Raw genomic sequence first — 21,211 nt, 5'->3', positions numbered from 1 at the left:
TCTTTTTTCTGTTCTTTCAGTGTATGGAAACCTGCTATTGTTACTCTGCTCTCAGCCTTTTATGAGTGATTTTTGTCTTTTTATCATTTAGTTCTTAAAATTTATTTCCCTTCAAAAAATTAACTTTAAAAAGTAGTGTTTCTGGCTATTTAAATTTTTTTCCTTTTTCCTGTCCATGTACATCATATTATTAAAATCAAATTTGGTTGTTTTGATTATTATGTGCAAATACATGTTTACATTAGGTATATACATACTATATTTGGTATAAATCATAAATTCCAGCTATAATAATTACAGAATTATAGGAAAGATTTAATAAACAATTCTTCAAAACTATAACTACATAAAAATTTATATCTAAACAAGTCTGTTAAGCATAGAAAATGATCCTTTTATTTATTTTTATTTAAAACAAATATATTATTTGCTGTAGAATTATCCTAAACATTTCTGGTTATATTATCGTGTCTTTAGTCACCTAAGCAGTATAAGTTTTCAAGTTCAGAGAAGATGAGCACAACCAGTTTTCATTCCTTCCCCATATTCTCTGAAGTTAAAAATGAGTTCAAAGCATAAGCTTTTAGGAAAATTCCTATTAAGAAAAGCCATTTTGGTCTTAAAACCAATGTAATTAAATCAGAGTTTTATGCTCTAAGATAGAAGAATGCCTCTAATATTTGCAACACTTAAAGCTTGGTTGTCATAAGTAGGGCCAACTTCATGGGTGTGTAGCCCATGAATCTGCACAGGTTCCCATACTTAGAAGGGCATCATGCTTGGTTTTATGCTTTGCTGTGGCCATCTTTCAATTTCTTAATAATTTTTAACAGGAAATTTATGTCTTCATTTTGTACTACCCTTTCCCACTCCCTCAAATTATATAGCAGTTCCTGGTCATAAGCAACATTGTTTCTCTTGATTAACATATATGTTGGTTGGATAAAAGTATGCATCAATAAATATGTTTTCTATGGACCATAGTGCCATTATTACAGGAAAAAATAAAATATGGGATTCTATTATGATCATAAACATTGAGAATTTTTATTTTAGGTTTGCATAAATGATATAACCATATAACCATCTTTAATAATTATTTCTTATGTAATGCAGTATTTCAATAACAAGTTTTTGTTTATAGACAAGAGAAAGCAGTATTTTAATTTATTGAAATCATGAGTTCATAAACTTAAGTAATAACAGAGTTATAAGAGTTGGTGTATATTTGCAATATTAGAAAATAAATTATATAGTTTAGAATGATGAAAGTACATTTTACCATCATTCTTATTTATGTCTTTTTTATAAAAAGGGCAAAATGGAATAGTAATTTGTAAAGAGTATTTTGTAGATAGTATTTGTAGGTAGAATTCCAATCATATATAGGCTTTCTACAATTAATTATTTTGAAGACTCATTTTGGAAATTTAATTATATAGTTTTTAAGATGTGTTAATGTCGAGTATAAATACATTTTTTGCCTGAAGAAAAACGTGAGGCTTTTGAATTACATTGTTTAATATTAAATCAGTTTTTATGTTTCTACAGATGTGACTCTGAAAATCGCTATGTTGGTAATCCACTTAGAGGAACATGTTATTGTAAGTATTTGTATATTTTTCATTTTAAATAATTGGTTTATATTATTAGGTTCTTGTAATAAAAGTCATCTTGAATAACCAAAATTGTCATTACTATATTACAATTTCTATTTCTTAAATATTATAATGCAACTCCATATATATTGCTAAGAAAAGCAATGTCTTTTTGCTATATTCTTTTAATTGTATTTGGTATAATTTTTTCTACTCTGGAAATAAAATAGCAATAGATTTTATTCTGAACATGGAACAAAATATAGAAGTTAAGTAACCTCATGTGATTTTAATGTGATCTTTGTCATTATGATTAATTTTTAAACAAATAGAATTTTGTCATAGATTTTTTACAGGGGGAAATTTTGGCCATTATTAAAAAGCTGCACTGATTTTGTACTAACAGATACTTTCATTGGGTAATGATCATATGGTAGGTATATGTCTAGCTTTTTAAGAAACAGCCACTCTATTTCCCAAATGGTTATAACATTTTACAGTCCCACCAGCAGTGTATGGGACTTTCAGGTCTTCCACATTTTCAACCTTTTGTACAGTTAGTTAATCTTTTAAACTTTAGCCATGCTAAAAGGTGTGTAATGGTATCCAATTTTCATTTTAATTTGCATTTTCCTAATGACTAATGATGTTAAGCATCTTTTCATGTAATTGTGTACCATATGTATATTTTTTGGTTAAGTATCTGTTTAAATTGATTGCTTACTGTTTTATTGGATTGTTTATTTTTATATTAATGAGTTTTCAGGATATTTTATTCTATGTACAAGTCCTTTTATCAGATAAATAACTTGAAAATATTTTTCCTAGTTTGTGGCTGGTCTTTTTATCCTATTAACACTATTTTTTGAAGAGCAGTTTTTAATTTAGATAAAGTGCAACTTGTTAATTTGTTCTCTTAAGAAACCTTAGCCTAACAGAAGGTCACAAAGATTTTCCCCTATGTGTTTTTGAAGAATTTTATATTTTTTTGGTTTTCCATTTAAGTATACAATTCATTTTGAGTTCATATTTTTATATATATAGTAAGTGATAGATTGAAATTCTTTTTTTTTTCCATCTATGTATTTAAATGTTCAAGCAAAATTTGTTTAAGGACTATCTAACCAATGAATTTCTTATGCACCTTTGTGGAAAATCAGTTGCCTGTATATCTGTGGGTCTATTTCTGGACTTTCTGCTCTATTCCATTAATCTATTTGCTTATTTTTATGCCAATGTAACAATTTATAATTAATGTAATTTTATAAGTCTTAAAATCAGATAATATTTGTCCTCCAAGTTTGTTCTTCCTTTTCAAACTTAGTTTGGCTATTCCATTTCTTTCTCATTTAAACATGAATTTTAGAATCTGTCACTTTTTATAAAACATATGCTAGGATTTGTATTGGAATTTTGTTGAATTTATAGATAAATTTGGGGAGAACTGACATCTTAAGTATAATGAATCTTTTGACCCATAAACATAGCATATCTTTTAAATTTTTTTGTTAATTATTCTATATGTCAGTAATATCTTATAGTTCTAGCTGTAAAGGTTATTCACATTTTTGTCAGATTTATCCCTACCTATTTTATATTTTTTATGCTATTGTTAATGGTAGTTTATAGATATTTCATTTTTGACTGCTTCTCATATATATGATAATTGATTTTTATATTGATTTTGTGTCCTGTTGCTTTGCTAAATTCATATTTTTGTCCTAGTATCTTTTTTTGTAAATTGTTTCAGAATTTATACATAGATAATAAAGTTTTCTGCAAATAATGGCAGTTAGATTTTTTTGCTTTCCTATCTGGATGCCTTTTCTTTCTTTTTCTTGCATGGTTTCAATGGCTAGCATCTCCAATACTATGTTGAAAAGATGTGGTGAGCCTACAAATGTTTATTCTTTCATCCTGATCTTAGAGGGAAAGCATTCAGTATTTCATCATTAAGTATGATGACAGGTTTTTCCTAGTTTCCTATTTCACTGAGAATTTTTATTAGGAATAGGTGTTTGTTTATTTCTAATGCTTTTTCTGCATCAATTTATATAATCAAAAGGAGTTTTGATTTTACTTTGTTAATTTGGTGATTTTAGTTTTTAGATTTAATGAATGGTATAGCATTATATGAATATACTACTTTTTTTTTTGGTCCATTTACAAGTTGATGGACACTGAGATTGTTTCTAGGTTTTGGCTGTTAATAAAAATGCTACTTTGAACATTCATATGGTCTTTGTATAGTCATATGTTTTTATTTTCCCTGTATAGATTCTTAAGAGTGTAATTGGTGACCTACTTCATAAGCTTATGTTTATTTTTTTAAGAAGCTGCCAAATGGTTTTCCAACATGTTTATACCATTTCTTCATTCATACTAGCGATTTATGATTGTTTCAGTTCCTCCACATCCTTATCACACTTGGTATTATCTTTCTGCTTGATTATAGACATTCTAGTTTGTGTGGAGTGGTGTCTAATGGTTTTAATTTGTATTTTTTTAGTGACTCATAATGTTAAGCTTAATTTTCTGTGTCTATACCTTGAACATTTTTTTTTGGTGTGTAAAATATATCATATTTTCTAGTATTTTTCTTGATATTTTAAATTGCATTTAAAAATTATATTTCGTGTTCATGTTTGATATATAAAAATAAAATTTATTTTTGTATATTTGTTTTATATTCATCAACTTCAATGAATTCTTTTAATTTTGTTTATGGATTTGCTTGTATTTTTAAATGCAATTAATTGTATTTCATGCAAATAAGGACAGTTTTATTCCTTTTCCAATCTTTTTATCCCCTCACGTGGATGTTGGAATCTCTGTTTCAGTGCTAAATCACAGTAATGATAATAGACATCTTCATCAAGCAGGGTGTTACTTATAATTTATGGATATTCCTTGCATCAAATTAAACACATTTCTATCTTATTGTACTACAAGATTTTATCATGAATGCCTTTTTCCTTCACCTTGTTAAATGCTTAGTTGCATTAATAGATTTTCTCATGTTAAACATCTTTTCATTCTGGGCTAAACCAAACTTAGTTATGGCATATTATTATTTGTGACACTGCTAAATATTACTTGTTTATATTTTATTTAGAATTTTTTTTTATTGTGACTGAATGTGGTCTGTCTTTTTTGTACATTATTTTTTTCTAACTGAATTACCTTTGACTGCAGTTTTTTATATATTAATTTTTCTATCTACATATTGTGTAATTATCCTAATAGCTTTTAAAAATAAACTTGGAATGATACTATCTTCCTTTAAGACAGGAATAGTTAAAACTTGAAAGATGAGGTAATTAAACCAAAATTTCTGGGACCAGTGCTTTTTAATTGGTAGTTTTAAAATCTTTTTTTTTTTTTTTTTTTTTTTTTTTGAGACAGAGTCTCACTTTGTTGCCCGGGCTAGAGTGAGTGCCGTGGCATCAGCCTAGCTCACAGCAACCTCAGACTCCTGGGCTTAAGCGATCCTACTGCCTCAGCCTCCCGAGTAGCTGGGACTACAGGCATGAGCCACCATGCCCGGCTAATTTTTTTGTATATATATTTTTAGTTGGCCAGATAATTTCTTTCTATTTTAGTAGAGACGGGGTCTCACTCTTGCTCAGGCTGGTCTCGAACTCCTGACCTTGAGCGATCCACCCGCCTCGGCCTCCCAGAGCTAGGATTACAGGCGTGAGCCACTGCGCCCGGCCAAAATCTTTTTTATTGTTGTTTTTTTTTTTTGTTTTACTATTTCATAGCATAAGCTTTGAGTTTTATTCATCCTTTCCATTGATTATATTTTCATGTTCATCAATTTTAGGTTTTGTCTTTAGTAATTTCCTTCTCTTATGTACTTTTTGTTGTTGTTTTGCCTACATTTGGTATAAGATTTTCTGATTAGCATTATTTCTACAGAATTTATAAATTTAATTTTTATCTTCTTTATACATACATATGATTTTCTTAATTTCCCATTAAGTAGATGTTTCTTAACTATCTTTTAAATTTCTTCTAATACTCCTAAAATGTGCCATATAAAATCCCAAATCTTATTAAGGAATTATTGTCCTCTATGGGACATTGACAGTGTTTGGAAACATTTTTGTTCATCATAGCTGGGAAAGGGTCATGGTGTTGTGGGTATATTGTGGATAGTGGATAGGGATATTGCTAAACATCCTACAGTGAACAGGCAAGCCTCCTCAAAACAAAGACTTATTTGGCCCAATATATCAATATCAATATCAATATCAATAGTGTTGAGGTTGGGAAACTCTGATTTAGAGGATTTAGATTTGATTTGGAGAATAGATTTTATAGGTTGTTCTGTATTCTTTATCTAGAAGAGCCACGTATCTGCTAGTCTCTCTTTTTATGTTCTTAGCAGACACTGATGTTCCATATTTAGATTATAATTGATAAAGGTTGCAAAAATATCATGTTCCAACTTCTTGTTTATTTCTTCATTTGAATACTGCTGTAAAAATAAATTCCCTCCGATAAGCTGTTTGGGTACTCAGTGCTACAGTTCATGTAGGAAAGACATGATAAATCTTCTACTCTTTCCTTTTATTTTATTTTTATTTATTCGTTTTATTTATTTATGTATTTCCTTTTTAGTATTTATTTTTCTTGTTTTCTCAATGTCTTTCAAAGGTGACAACTAGTTTTTGTATTATTATGCACTTATAGAGTCATATGTATGTATTACTATTGTAATCCATATGCAATTATTATTCTTACTGATTCTCAGATCATCTAATTTCTATGTCACTTAAATTATATTTATTATCTAGATTTTCCACATTCTTTCTGTTTTTTTTTTCATTTAAAACATCCTGAATTTATTTTATGGCAATATGTTTTTTACCTGATTTTTTAAAATTAGAAATTCTGTTTTGACTTTTTTGTCTTTAGCTTTTACTAAGTGCCAAAGAATAACTAGTTACATTTATGAATGCATTATATAGCTTATATTCTATTTTTTATAAATATGAAATATATTAATGTTTAAGCCTTTTATGTTGAAGATTATCATAATTTTTTCTTCTAGATCAGTGGTGTCCAATACAAATGCAATGTGAGTCACATATGTCATTTCAATTTTTCTAGTAGCTACATTAAAAAAGTAAAAGGAAATAAATGAATTGATTTTGATAAAATATTTTATTTAACTCAGCCTATCAAAAATAATTTCATTTTAACGTGTAATCAGTATTAAAAAATCATCAAATCATTAATGAGATATGTTACATTGTTTTTTGTATTAGTGTTTGAAACACAGTTTATATTCTGTACTTATAGCACATCTCAATTCAAATCATTCACGTTTCAGTGACTCAATAGCCACATGTGACTAGTGGCTACCTTATTGGACAACTCATGTCTATAGGACCCCTACTCCCTTTTAGAAATGTCAAAGGAATAGTCATAAAGCACTAGATGGCAGTCTTGCCGTTTGTTATGGGACCTTTAAAGCTTAAGACAATATGAAAGGAAATAGTGTTAAAAAAAGAAAAGGACAGTAGTTCTTGTAATACTGTTAATGGAAACTATTCTAATTTTAAAGATTAAATTGAGATTTAAGATACAAGTTCACACTGTAAATCAAAGCGATTGACTGCCATGTTATGTTAACTTAATTGGAAGTAGTACATCAGCAGTTGTACCCTATACACAACCTTAGTAGTTTTTTAAAGTTCAGTTTAAAAACAAAAGCAAACTACATTAGAAAGCTGTCATACTTTACACGGAAAAAAAAAGATTTTAGCAATGACATCTAGTTTGATTGGCCCTTGTGAACATTGAATTAAGCAATTTATTCTTAGTGAATATAAAAAGTTGTATTCACAAAGTAATATAGTTTCTTTTTCCTTATATGCTTTCCATTAAATTATAATAACTGTTTTATCAAAGAAAATCTTAAACACAAAATTAAAGACTGGACTATGAAAATGTTATATAGATGATATATTTCAAAGAGTAGCATTAGAGTACATAAAGTCACTTTCTGCAATCATCTATTTCATGCCACTACTGCACTAACTCTTTAAGTACATGTAATGTAGAAGCTATTATACTAATTATAGTTTTTATTTTCAAGTAATCTAACATATTTTGATTTATTTTACCTTTTACTTTTTGAAAAATTACTGTGTTATATTGAATTTCTTTTATTGCAATTTAGAGTTCAGGGTAAAGTTTTGTGTTAATAATACGCTACCTATTTTGAGAGTAGGGAATTTAAATTAAAAAAAAATAAATGTCAATCTCAATTTAATTACTTAACATGATATATAAAAAAATGAAACCAATTAAAACTTAAATTAACTCTTATATTTAATGGAATTATTCTGTTTTTCATTCTAAAACTGAATAAAAGTATTTACCTGTTTTAAACTGTATGTGTTGTATTTTTTTAGTGAATGTTTTACATGACTTTTTAACCATTGAATATAAGTAGCTATTTAAATAGGACCTGGCTGGAGCATCTGCAGATGGGGCAGAGTGATCTTAATGAACACAGAGAATCTACATTCTTATATTTAACAGATTGAAGACACGATGGATGGAACATTATCTGACAAAACATAAATGAGTCACAGTTTTGGCATTTTAACCTTGTTCTTTGATTCTTCAGTGATTTTGTTAAATTTTCCGATGTTTATATCCCAGTATTTTTAGATTTTTAACTCAGAATTATTTAATATTTTAGGATAGTCTAAAATGAAGGATAATATGACACAATTATTAAAAAATTTAACATAGCTGAGAGAAAAAATGCTACTGAGCTAATGTAGAAGAGGGATGGAAAATTTATTTGATATATATGTTTTATAATAAAAGTATATTATTCTGGTTATGTAAATATTATAAACAGACTCACTGTAAAAATAATAAAAGAAAAGAAAAAAGTTTAAAGAAGAAAATAAAAATGTCTGAAAACCTCCCACCAGGTCTCTCAAGTTGAGTTGTGTAGTCTGTGCCCTGTGCAAGGGCACTCAGCTGGGAATAAGATTGTGAGGTAATATCCTGTATTAACTTTTCTCACTAAACCATGTACTCTAGTGTGGGGCTGTACTTGCCTTGTGCAAGAGGGTAATAGTTCCTTATTTGTTTTATATAAACTGCTGAAGGGGTTAATGAAGGCACTGCCTGACTTTCTAAGTAAATCTCAGTGTTATGTCCTGAGAATGCTTTTACATCATCGAGTTCATAGCATGCATAATATTATTATAGTTAAATTTTTTTACAGATATATAGCATATTATTTAGCATCATTTATTAAATAAAACACAATTTTTCTCCAAACTGAAAAATAGCTAACTGACTTTAAAATAATAATAATACTAGTTAGCATTTATTGAGCACTTACTATATCAGACTATTCTCAGGTTTTTATATATTCTAGCTTCCTTAATTCTGAAATGAGACGGGTATTCTTTTTTTCTTTTATTTCAGCATATTATGGGGGTACAAAAGTTTAGGTTATGTATATTGCCCTTGGCCCTCCTCCCCCCCGCCGCGAGTCAGAGCTTCAAGTGTGTCCATCCCCTAGATGGTGTGCTTTGCACTCATTATGTATGTATACACCCATCCCCTCCCCCCCTCACATCTGCCCAACACCCGATTAATGTTATTCCTAAATGTGCTCTTAGGTGATGATCAGTGAAACCAATTTGATGGTGAGTACATGTGGTGCTTATTTTTCCATTCTTGGGATACTTCATTTAGTAGAATGGGTTCTAGCTCTATCCAGGAAAATACAAGAGCTGTTATATCACCATTGTTTCTTATAGCTGAGTAGTACTCCATGGTATACATATACCACATTTTATTAATCCACTCATGTATTGATGGGCACTTGGGTTGTTTCCACATCTTTGCAATTGTGAATTGTGCTGCTATAAACATTCGAGTGCAGATATCTTTTTTATAGAATGTCTTTTGTTCTTTTGGATAGATGCCCAATAATGGAATTGCTGGATCAAATGGTAGGTCTACTTGTATCTGTTTAAGGTATCTCCATATTGCTTTCCACAGAGGTAGCACTAGTTTGCAGTCCCACCAGCAGTGTATGAGTGTTCCTGTCTCTCCGCGTCCACGCCAACATTTATTGTTTTGGGACTTTTTGGTAAAGGCCATTCTCACTGGAGATAAGTGATATCTCATTGTGGTTTTGATTTGCATTTCCCTGATGATTAGAGATGTTGAGCATTTTTTCATATGTTTGTTGGCCAAACTTCTGTCTTCTTTTGAAAAATTTCTATTCATGTCCTTTGCCCACTTTTTGATAGGGTTGTTTGATTTTTTCTTGCTGATTTTCCTGAGTTCTAAATAGATTCTAGTTATCAGCCCTTTATCGGATGTGTAGCATGCGAAAATATTTTCCCATTCTGTAGGTTGTCTGTTTGCTCTTGTGACGGTTCCTTTGGCTGTGCAGAAGCTTTTTAATTTAATCAGGTCCCATTTATTTATTTTTGTTGTTGCTGTGATTGCCTTTGGGTTCTTCTTCATAAATTCTTTGCCTAGGCCAATGTCTATACGAGTTTTTCCCACATTTTCTTCTAGAATTCTAATAGTTTCACACCTTGGGTTTAAGTCTGTTATCCACCATGATTTGATTTTTGTGAGAGGTGAAAGGTGTGGGTCTTGTTTCAGTCTCCTACATGTGGCTATCCAGTTTTCCCAGAACCATTTATTGAATAAGAAATCTTTTCCCCAGTATATGTTTTTGTCCGCTTTGTCAAAGATTAGATGGCTATGTGAGCATGGTTTTATATCTGGATTCTTGGTTCTGTTCCACTGGTCTGTGTCTCTGCTCTTGTGCCAATCCCAAGCTGATTTAATAATTATTCCTGATTTATATATAAGAAAACAGAGGCAGAGAAAATTTAATTAGTTTGTGTAATATCTCACAGCAAAGAAGTGGTAAAGCCAGGTTTTAACCCAGGTAGTCTGGACCTATAGTCCATACTCTTAACCACAGGTTATACAACTAGAGAAACAGAAATTAGCAATATATGTAACCAAAAAGTTTTTTTAAATGAATAAAATGAAAACATTATGCTGAAGGAAATAAAAAGGGGATCTAAACAATTAGAAAATCACACCATTTTCCCAAATGAGAAATCTTTTTGTTCTTGTTGTTTTTTGTTTTAAGAAAGAGTCTCACTCTGTTGCCCAGGCTAGAGTGCAGTGGTGTCATCACATCTCACTGCAACCTCAAACTCCTGGGCTTAAGTGATCCTCCTGCCTCAGCCTCCCAAGTAGCTGGGACTACTGGTGTGTGCCACCATCCTTGGCTAATTTTTCTTTTCTTTTTTTTTGTAGAGACAGGGTTTTGCTATGTTACCAGGCTGGTCTTGAATTCCTGGACTCAAGTGATCCTCTTGCCTGGGCCTCCCAAAGTGCTGGGATTATAGGCATGAGCCACTGCTCCCAGCCAGAAATGAGAAATCTTCATATGAAAAGATTATACTTCCCAAAATGATATTAAATTTTATGCAGTTTTAATTAGAATTTCATTTAGTTGAATTTTTCAAAGGGCATGCATTAAATCTAGAATAAATTACCTTAAAATTAATGTTATTAATATATAATACACTTTTAAAATATGCAGTAAAATTATGAACAGGAAGAATAGTGAGAAATACCCACCTTGATAGATATCCAAACATGCTCTAACTCTAACTGTATTGGCTCCCATACTGGTATTGGAATGTAATAATAAATCAATAAACAAGATGGATTACAGTATTAGAGTCCTGATCATTGGGAATTTATATGGTGCTATGGTTTCAATGTTTGTTGCCTCCAAAACTCGTATGGAAATTTAACTGCCATTGTAACAGTGTTAAGAGGTGGGACCCTTAAAAGGTAATTAGGCCATGAAGGCAGGATTGATGCTGTTATAGAAGAGCAAGTTTGGCCCACTCTTGTTCTCTCTTGCCCATTGGCCTACTGCCATGGGATGACACAGCAAGAAAGCCCTCACAAGATGCTGGCCCCTTGATCTTAGACTTTGAAGCCTCCATAACTGACACCCAATAAATTTATTTATTATAAATTACCTAGGCTGTGGTATTCTGTTATAGCAGCACAGAATGTTCTAAAACATAGGACTAAGTCATTTTATTTTTCTAAGTCTTTAATGACTTAATCTGCTTATTCTTAAATATCCCAAACTTTACTTTAGATTGTGGCTTTTGCATTTACTATTTTTCTCCCTGAAATACTCTATCCCCCACTAAAATTCCAGCCCTACCAAAAATGATTCCTCCAGTTATCGCAAACCTTTTATTTCCATCCTAACACTTATATAGTATGAAATTATCTCACTTGTTTATTTTTTTTACTTGAATTTGGGTTTTCAAGTTAAAGGAAATTTTACTGGAATGAAATTTTGTGAACTCAGGACCTTGTCTTATTGGATCCCCATACTTAGAAATGTGTGTGGCTCATCACAGACCTTCAGTAATATTTAATAGCAGTACACTCATAAATTATTAACAAATAAGTGAATGTGCATTCTTGTGGTTATATGTGCTTGCATTTTTATTGATGGGGTGCTTGACCAAAAATATTTGGAAATTATGTTATAGGTTATCAAGTAAAAGTTGTTTTAACTTTGTTACGGACATATTATTATATCATTGAACAACTTTAAGCATCAGCCATTCATTTAAAGAAAAATGAGTTTTGGGCTTTGTTTTTTTTTTTTAAACTTAGCCTATTGAACATTTATTTCAAATAAAATCAAAGCTGATTCCCATATGTCATTGAAGAATAAGTGAAAGTTTATCTATTTTGAGATACTATGAAGCAAAGGAAGGTGGCTTCTGAAAAGGTCATGGAATATTATTAAAAAAATCCTAAATTAGGATTATGTGTAGACATTGGTGATTATTGGCCATTCTCTTTTATTTATTGATGACAAAAGTAAGACCCAATGAGTTTAAGTGTATATCTTAGGTCACACAATCAGTGATTTTCAGAGTTTGAATCATAACTGTATGCTTTTGCTGTAATAGTATGTCTAGTAAATGTTGGATTTGTATAAGTTCTGTAACAGATTTTACCTCTGTAATTATTCTAAATGTCCCAATATCAATACAAATTTTTTCTTCAATTTTTTTGAGACAGGATCTTGCTCTGTTGCCCAGGCTAGAGTACAGTGGCATCATCACAGCTCCCTGCAATCTCAAACTCCTGGGCTCAACCGATCCTCTTGTCTCAGCCTCCCAAGTAGCTGGGACTACAGGCATGCACCACCATGCCCAGATAATTTTTCTATATTTTGTAGAGACAGGGTCTTGATGTGTTGCTCAGGCTGGTCTCAAACTCCTGGATTCAAGTGATCCTCCCACCTTGATTTCCCAAAGTGCTAGGATTAGTAGCATGAGCTAGCGTGCCTGGCCAGAATTCTTAATTAATTGTAAGCATGGATAGTACTGTTCAGCAAACAAGGAAAACTAGTATTTATTGAATATTTATATGCAAAACAATTTTATATTAATTATTTCATTTAATATTCCCAAGGGTGGCATATTTTTCCTCTTTAATTTATTTTTTGGAGAGTTAGGCTGTTAGAGCTTGGAGAGACTGTCAGTTGTTGGCATTTATTGACTTTTGTTTATTCATTCTACATGTATTTATTGACTAGCTACTTTGTTAGACTCTGGGGATATCACAGTGAACAAAATGGATCTGCTCAATTGAAGCTTATAACCTAGGGAAAATAGATATTAAACCAGTTATATAATTACCTAGGTATGATTTTTTGTAAGAATTCTGAACGAGAATTTTAGATGCTTTGGGAATATATTACAAGAGGGCCTGACCCAATTTATGGAATAGGAAGTGAGTGAGATAAGGGAATGATTGAGCTTTGATGTGAAGGATGACTTGGCAAGCAGTGATGATGATGTGAAGACAGAAGGGACTGTGTGTGTGAAGGTCTGTGGCCAGAAAGAACATGAAATGTTTGAGTTACTTAAAGAAAGCCAGGACTGAAGCACATAGAACAAGGCAGAAGCCAAGAGGTGAGACTTATGAGATCTTCAGGATCCAAATAACACAGTGCTTTACAGAACACATAAGATTTGGTCTTTATCATAAGAAAAATGGGAATCTGTCAAAGCGTATTAACAGGAGAGTCAAATGTTAAATTTTACTTTTGAAATAATCAGTCTGCTTACAGTGTGTAAAACAGCTTGGTGGGGGCAATAGAGCATGAAAGAGACCATTTTTAGTTCATTTTCTGAGGCATTTTCCTGGAGCTACATGTTAAATATTACCAGGACACATTGAGACTATTAATAAACTTGTATTTACGTTCACATAGCTTTATCATTTACTAAAGAATTGTCTAAGTCAGCAAACACTCATATTTATAAACATGCCATTGTTTAAAACATATTTGGACTCTTGATATTGTCAAAGTCAACATGTATCCTTTCAGACTCCTCAGGATGGCAGACTATATATGATCATGAACTTAAATACTTATAAACAAGCGTATAACTGTAAATAAATATACATAAAGAGAATCTGATTTGTGAAATATTTCAGAATTAATTTAGAAATAAATATAGTGAATAAGGAAGTGAAATGACATTTATTGAATGCCTTTATTTTATGAGACAGTCTTTGGTAAGCCAAATACACACACACAATTATGTTTAATCCACAGAGCAATCCTATGAGATAGGCAGGTTTATCCTTATTGTACCATTGAGTCTCACTGAGCTTAATTTCCTTGCATAAATAACTTATTTGGTATATATGTGGGAGATTACAACCAAGATCTCCTTAAATGCTGTAGATAATGCTAAATTAAAAGGGAAATACAATATTAACTGAAACATTAACATGGTGAAAAAACAAATTATTAAGTTGTAGTTTCTTTCTCAAAAATTCAAATGTAAAATTTCTCAATTTAAAATTTGTATATAAGAATTCTGGTTCCCAAATGAGCTGATATTTACGTGAACAGCACCATTGATATAGATGTACAAATCAAGATTATTTTTATTTGTGATCCTGACATTCCTACCTTATTGTATCTCAGATATATAGATATTTTTAATATATGCCTTGATGAATTTTTTTAATCACTAGTTACTGTTTTCTTAAACAATACATTATTTCATGTTGTCTTTGTTGAAAGACTAAACCAAGTATCAAATTTTGCTGTTCATCATTTCAAACATAAAATGTTCAGAAACTTTCTGTATAGTTTAAATTCTCTTCCAAAACGTCTTTACATATATAAATTTTTAGTCATCACTTTCCAACTAATCATTACTTTAGTGGAATATCTGATTTCTTTACATATTTTGTACATGTTAAAAGCCTTTTCTCTTTATATTTTATTTGCTTAAACTCCTGTTTCATGCAGTGTCTTTTATTCATCAGCTTAATTTTGTATATAATTTGTTCTTAATTCTTTGTACTAAGTAGCAACCCCTGTTTATTTTTACTCCATGGCTGCTAGTCCAGTACTGAATGGACAACCTTAAAAAAATCTACTGCTGTATGTTGAAATGTAACCTTGGGTATACTCTAGTCATGAAAGACTAGGGTGAAAGACTGATTATCTTGTATGTTTTTGCTAGCCTGTACCTAAGACCTATGTGAATTAGGAATGAGATATGCCATTTTTGGAAAGAAACATAACTACAGTTGATCCTTGAACAATTCAGAAGTAATATTAAATATATTTAATACATATTACAAGTATCCTCACACAGTCTGTGGCTGGGCTCTTAAACTTTGTTAAAAATAACATTTGTTACACAGAGATTTTAAATTTTATTAATCTTTTCCTTTATGACTTATGTCTTAAGAGCTTTCTTCAGGTCATAAAAGATGCTCTCATATATTTTTTAAAAGCTATAAAGTTTCACCTTTTAATATTCATGTCTTTAATTAGCTGAAAGTGATTTTTTATGTTTGATGTGAGCTATAAATATATATTTTAGTTTTCCTTTTGAGTAACTGCTTATCTCGGTGCCATTTATTGTAGTCTGTCCTTTCACCACTGATGTTTAAAACCATTTTATTGAGGTCTGATTGACACACAAAAACTGTACATAATAACTGTATAAAATTTAATGAATTGGGGTACAAGTACACATCCATGAAGCCATCACCACAATCAAGGCTATAAATATATCCATTTGTCTCTATAATTTGCCTCCTGTCCTATTTATTTGTTTATTTCCTTAACATTTAACATAAGATCTACCTTCTTAGCCAATAAGTGTACATTACTGTTAACTATAGGCACTATGCTGTACAATACATCACCAGGACTTAATCAACTTGCATAACTGAAGCTTTGTACCCTTTGACCAGCCCACTTTCTCATTTCCTCCCCCTACCACACCAGTGCCTGGTAACCACCATTTTACTTTGGTGTTTTGTTCTTCAATTGTTTGAGTTCCTTTTATATTTCGGACATTTACCCCTTGTCTGATATTTGATTTGCAAATATTTTCTCTCATTTCATAGTTTTTAAAATCTTGTTGATCATTGCCTTTTCTGTGCAAAAACTTTTAAGTTTGATGTAATCCCACTTGTCTATTTTTGCTTTTGTTGCCTGTGTTTTTGGAGTCATGTTCAAGAAATCATTGCCATGTACTATGTCAAGAAGTTTTTTTTTCTTGAGTTTTATGATTTCAGGTTTTACATTTAAGTCTTTAATCCATTTTATGTTAATTTTTGTGTGTGGTATAAGGGTCCAATTTGATTCTTTTCAATGTAGATATCCTATTTTGCCAACACCATTAATTGAAGAGACTGTGCTTTCCCCGTTGTATTTTAGGCATCTTTGTTGAAGATCAGTTGACTTTATATGCATGAGTTTGTATCTGGTTCTCCACTCTGTTACATTGATCTATATATCTGTTTTTATGCCAGCATCATACTGTTCTGATTACCATAGATTTGTAATATACTTTTGTCAGGATGGCAGTCTGTCTTTGGTTCTTGGTGTGATCTTGGCTGAAGAACGAAGACACACCAAAGTGTCAAGTTCTTGGTCCTCTGACTTGTTGCTTTGAAAAATCACCAACAGGGCCAATTAGACAGAATAAACTCAGGCAGGAAGGAGTTTCACACAAGCAGCTCTTTATTGTGGAATAAAATGGGTCTGTCTCCAGGAGTGAAGACAGACTTACTAACCAACTGACCAACTGACAGACTGACTGACTCACTCACTCACTCACTTACTAACTGCCTCATTGACTCACTCACTCACTGACTGCCTCACTGACTGACTCACTCACTCTCTCACCCACCCAATCTCTTGCTCTGAATTCTCAGATTGTTTCCTTTCATTAGCCCAGCTGGGGGAAGGTTCTCAGGAGGTTTGGGTTGTTATCAGATGATCGACAGGTGTCCTCAATATCCCACCTATGTATATATACGAGTTCCCTCTCTGAAAGCCCACCTGGGAGGGGGGTGAACCACAATGCAGATTTAAGCTAATAACGTAATAATTACCCTTAGGTTACTTCTAAATCCTAGTATGCCTGAGCTGGAGAATTCCCAATTGATAAAGCATGCCCTCCTTCCCCAGGTGTAGCAGTTGCTTGGGATAGGATTAAGGGTGGGGCAACACCAAATTGGAGTGCCCGCCCTTATCCTTCTTCCCAGATGGAGCAATTGCTCGAGACAGCACAGGAACGCTTGCCCAAAGAAGAGCCAGAGATCCTAACTAACATCTTGAAGTCAGGTAGTATGATACTGCCAGCTTTTTTCTTCTTGCTCAAAATTTTTTTTAACTAATTCAGGGTTTTTTGGTTCCATAAGAATTTTAGAGGCCGGGCGCGGTGGCTCAAGCCTGTAATCTTAGCACTTTGGGAGGCTGAGGCGGGTGGATTGCTCGAGGTCAGGAGTTCAAGACCAGCCTGAGCAAGAGCGAGACCCCGTCTCTACTAAAAATAGAAAGAAATGATCTGGCCAACTAAAATATATATAGAAAAAAAAATTAGCCGGGCATGGTTGCTCATGCCTGTAGTCCCAGCTACTCGGGAGGCTGAGGCAGTAGGATCGCTTAAGCCCGGGAGTTTGAGGTTGCTGTGAGCTAGGCTGACGCCACGGCACTCACTCTAGCCAGGGCAACAAAGTGACACTCTGTCTCAAAAAAAAAAGAATTTTAGAATTATTTTTCTATTTCTGTTAAAATGTCACTGGGATTTTGATAGGAATTGCATTGAATCTGTAGATCACTTTTGGTGTTACTGACATTTTAACAATATTAATTCTTCCAATCCATGAACACTAATGTCTTCATATTTATTTCTGCATATTTTAATTTCTTTTGCCAGTGCTTTATAGCTTTTATTGTTCAAGTGTTTTGAGTCCAACCATGAATATATGTCTTTATTTAGATGTGTTATATCTGTCAATAATATTGGTTAATAATATTCCTTAAAAAACTATTGATTTTTGCATGTTTTATCTTATGTTCAGAATTTTTCCAAGTTATAAAAGTTTACTGTAGATTTTCTTGCATTTGCCTTATAAACAGTCATATCATGTTTAAATAGGACAGCTTTGTTCTTTTTAAAATATATGCCTGCTTTTCTTTTTCTTTACCTGTGTTACCAGTATTGATTTTTAAAAAAGGGATGATAGGGATCATCTAAGTCTTGTTCCTAATTTTAATGGGATTATTTTAGAAGTTTCAACTTGAGGTAAGATATTGGACATAGGTATTTTCCAAATACCCTTTATCAGTTTAAGGGCATTCCGTTCTTATGATTATTGTTGTATTTTATTAAATGCTCTTTCTACATCTATTAAGGTGATAATATTTTTATTATCTTAATTTAGTCTTTTATATTAATAAGTTTTCTAAAAACAAACTCTTTTTTCCACCTGGATAAGCACTGTTTGCCGAAGATGAGTTATCATTGTTGTTTTTTCACTGTTGAATCAGTTTACTAGTATATATTAATAATTTTATGATTTTACCCCCATGTTTCTAAATTTAATGATACAGTGAGGGTAAAATAAATGAATCTACAGATTTAGCTGGATGTAATCAACATTTATGTAACACTTTTTCCAACATCACCAGACAATATGTGTTTTTCAAGTGTATTTGGAACATTCACTAATAATGGGTATTCTGCTGTTGTTGGTTAATGGTGTTGTTCATTTATTTTATATTCTTCCATATTTTCTGATAGTTCTAAGTAGTTTTAAAGAGAGAATGTGAAGTCCTCAAATATAATTGTTGATTTGTCTGTTTTTTCTTTAGTTCTGTCAGTTGCTTCATGTATTTTAAATCTCCATTTTTCAGTGCATGTACATTCAGGATTGTTATGTTTCTTGATGAACTGACCTTTTTATTATCATGTAATGTCCCTCTTTGTCCCTGGCAATTTGTCTGTTATTAATATAGCTAACTCTCTCATTGAGCAGGGGGAGGGGTACTGCTTCTTTGCTGAAGTTCACTTAGCCCAAGGCAACAATAGTGACTATGCTCCACTCACAATCTCTGTATCTTGTAGGGATGAGGAGAAACATTATTTATGGCGGCTTTAGAGCACGGCAGTGATAATCAAAACAGCTTCACCTATAGTTTCCTACTGCAGTATAGGCTTTACCTCTGCTCATGTTAGTACACGATGGGTATGGTCTGCAGGTCTCCATCTCACAGTCTCTCACAGCAGCAGGATTTTCTAAGGGCTTTTTATTACATCTGAGTTTGTTAGTGTTTCCAGGTTGCAGGTGCTCTAGCACTCAGGTGGGGATATACAGGCGTCAAAAACAAAGAAGCTGACAAAACCCGCTAAAACGAGGAAACTCACCACTGGGTTACCTGCTTGAGTCCCGTGGTCCCTAGCCAGTCCATCTTCTTTTCTCCACCATACAGAGTCTTCTGGTAGTTTGGTATATTTTATCCTGGAGTTTTAGTTGTGATTGGCAGGAATGATAGGGTGGAACACACTCACTCCATCTTATTCATCTAGAGCTGTAAGCCTCTCATTATCTTCACCTCCTGACTTCCCCTCACATATATCCTGTGTGCCAAAATGGAGCCATGTGGATTCCCCTAAATATAACATGTTCTTAATCTCCTTCATTTTTTTGGACATGTTTTTCCTTCTGCCTTGACTGTCTCTTTCACATATTTTTTGCTTAACTCCTGCTCAATTTTCAAAGCTCACCTTAAGTATTTCTTCTTCTGGTGAGCCTTCCATGTCCATCTAGGCTAACTTGTACTGTTTCCCATTCCTTTCCTCTTTTTGTACTTGGTGTTGTCCTAATTCTTATAATATATTTTATTGTTGATTTCAAAAAATTATTTGTTCTAATTACCTTTCTTATTAAACTGCTTGTTCTTTGAGAGTAGAAAATGTGCATTTTATCTTTTTTTTTTTTTTTTTTTTTTTTTACCAGTACTTACTTTTTGGTATGTATTTTATAGTTGGAACTCAGTCAATGTTTATTGAATAAACAACTGAATGTGATATTACTAAAATATATGTGACAATCACCTTAAAATATATGTGGGTGTGAAAGTGAGATGTAGAGATCTTAATTTGGAAGTGCCTATGCTCTGTTAAGAATACATTTTTGAACTAGTATTATAGATAATATTATCTTATGCATATATCCTCAAATCCTTGCCCTTCCTTTACTTCATCCTCTATACTTGACAATACTCTAATACAAGATAAATTGAATTCTCAGCTTGTTCTGAACACTCAGCTATAGAAAAATATCAAATTATGCTAACCAATCTCACTTCAGATTCATACTAACTTGTCTCATAACTATATTTCCCTAGTCTCTTTACTTTCCCTCTTTTCGATGACTGTTTTATGTCTTTCCTCTCTCCTCACATCCCCCCATTTTCATTTTCAGCTGATTGCCTTTCCAATTTTATTGAGAAAAATAGAAAAAATCAAGACAGCTCCTATATAATCCCCACCACCGCACTTCTAACCTACTCTACACATAATGTGATTTCCTGTCTGCACTCTTGAGTATACCTAATCTTTGTACTTTTTTGCACTAGATCTCATCACCATTTACCTACCTGAGGAGATAGCTCTAAAAGTTCTCCTTCCTCTCCTGTCTCATCAGTTTTTCTTTCCTACTAATATGTTTCCAATTAGCATAAAAACATGCTACTTCTGCAATCTAAATATGAAGCTCTCTTACCTGTCTTGATCATACTTATTCCTCCTTTTACTTTGTCATTTCTTTGTATTTATCAAATAAGTAAAAAAATTATTTGAATTGATTTATTGTCAATCATGACATCTCTTTATATTGTAATAGAGTGGTTCATTAATGCAGCATGAAAACTTACTTTCCAAATTATGTATATTTACATAAACTTTTGAGACATACTTTAAATTTTAATGTTTTATGTCCTATAGCCTACTTAGGAAGTTCAGAGCATATTTCAGCATTCAGTTACATGTTTTAAGTTGCCAGGTAATTATTCCTTTGTAATCCCTTAAGAATACACCAACATTATTTTTTAAATTCTGGGGAGAAATATATAATCTCCTGGTTAAGTGGAAAATTGTGTAGTTGGCTTCTAGAAGACTTTCATTCTAAACAACTTTAAAAGG

General features: G+C 32.0%; 1 protein-coding gene across 1 annotated transcript in view; it reads left to right on the top strand.

The window, feature by feature from the left end:
* Window positions 1–21,211, top strand: part of ATRNL1 (attractin like 1) — a 541,384-nt gene that overhangs the window by 183,635 nt on the left and 336,538 nt on the right. Inside the window, exon 21 of the mRNA XM_045568085.1 lies at window positions 1,552–1,604. Within this exon, the coding sequence (XP_045424041.1) occupies window positions 1,552–1,604 (53 nt within the window). The remainder of the gene's footprint in view (window positions 1–1,551; window positions 1,605–21,211) is intronic.

The sequence above is a fragment of the Lemur catta genome, chromosome 14, assembly GCF_020740605.2.
Source record: "Lemur catta isolate mLemCat1 chromosome 14, mLemCat1.pri, whole genome shotgun sequence".
NCBI lineage: Eukaryota > Metazoa > Chordata > Mammalia > Primates > Lemuridae > Lemur > Lemur catta.
The sequence above is the reverse complement of the archived record's forward strand: the minus strand, read 5'-3'. Positions and strand labels throughout refer to the sequence as shown.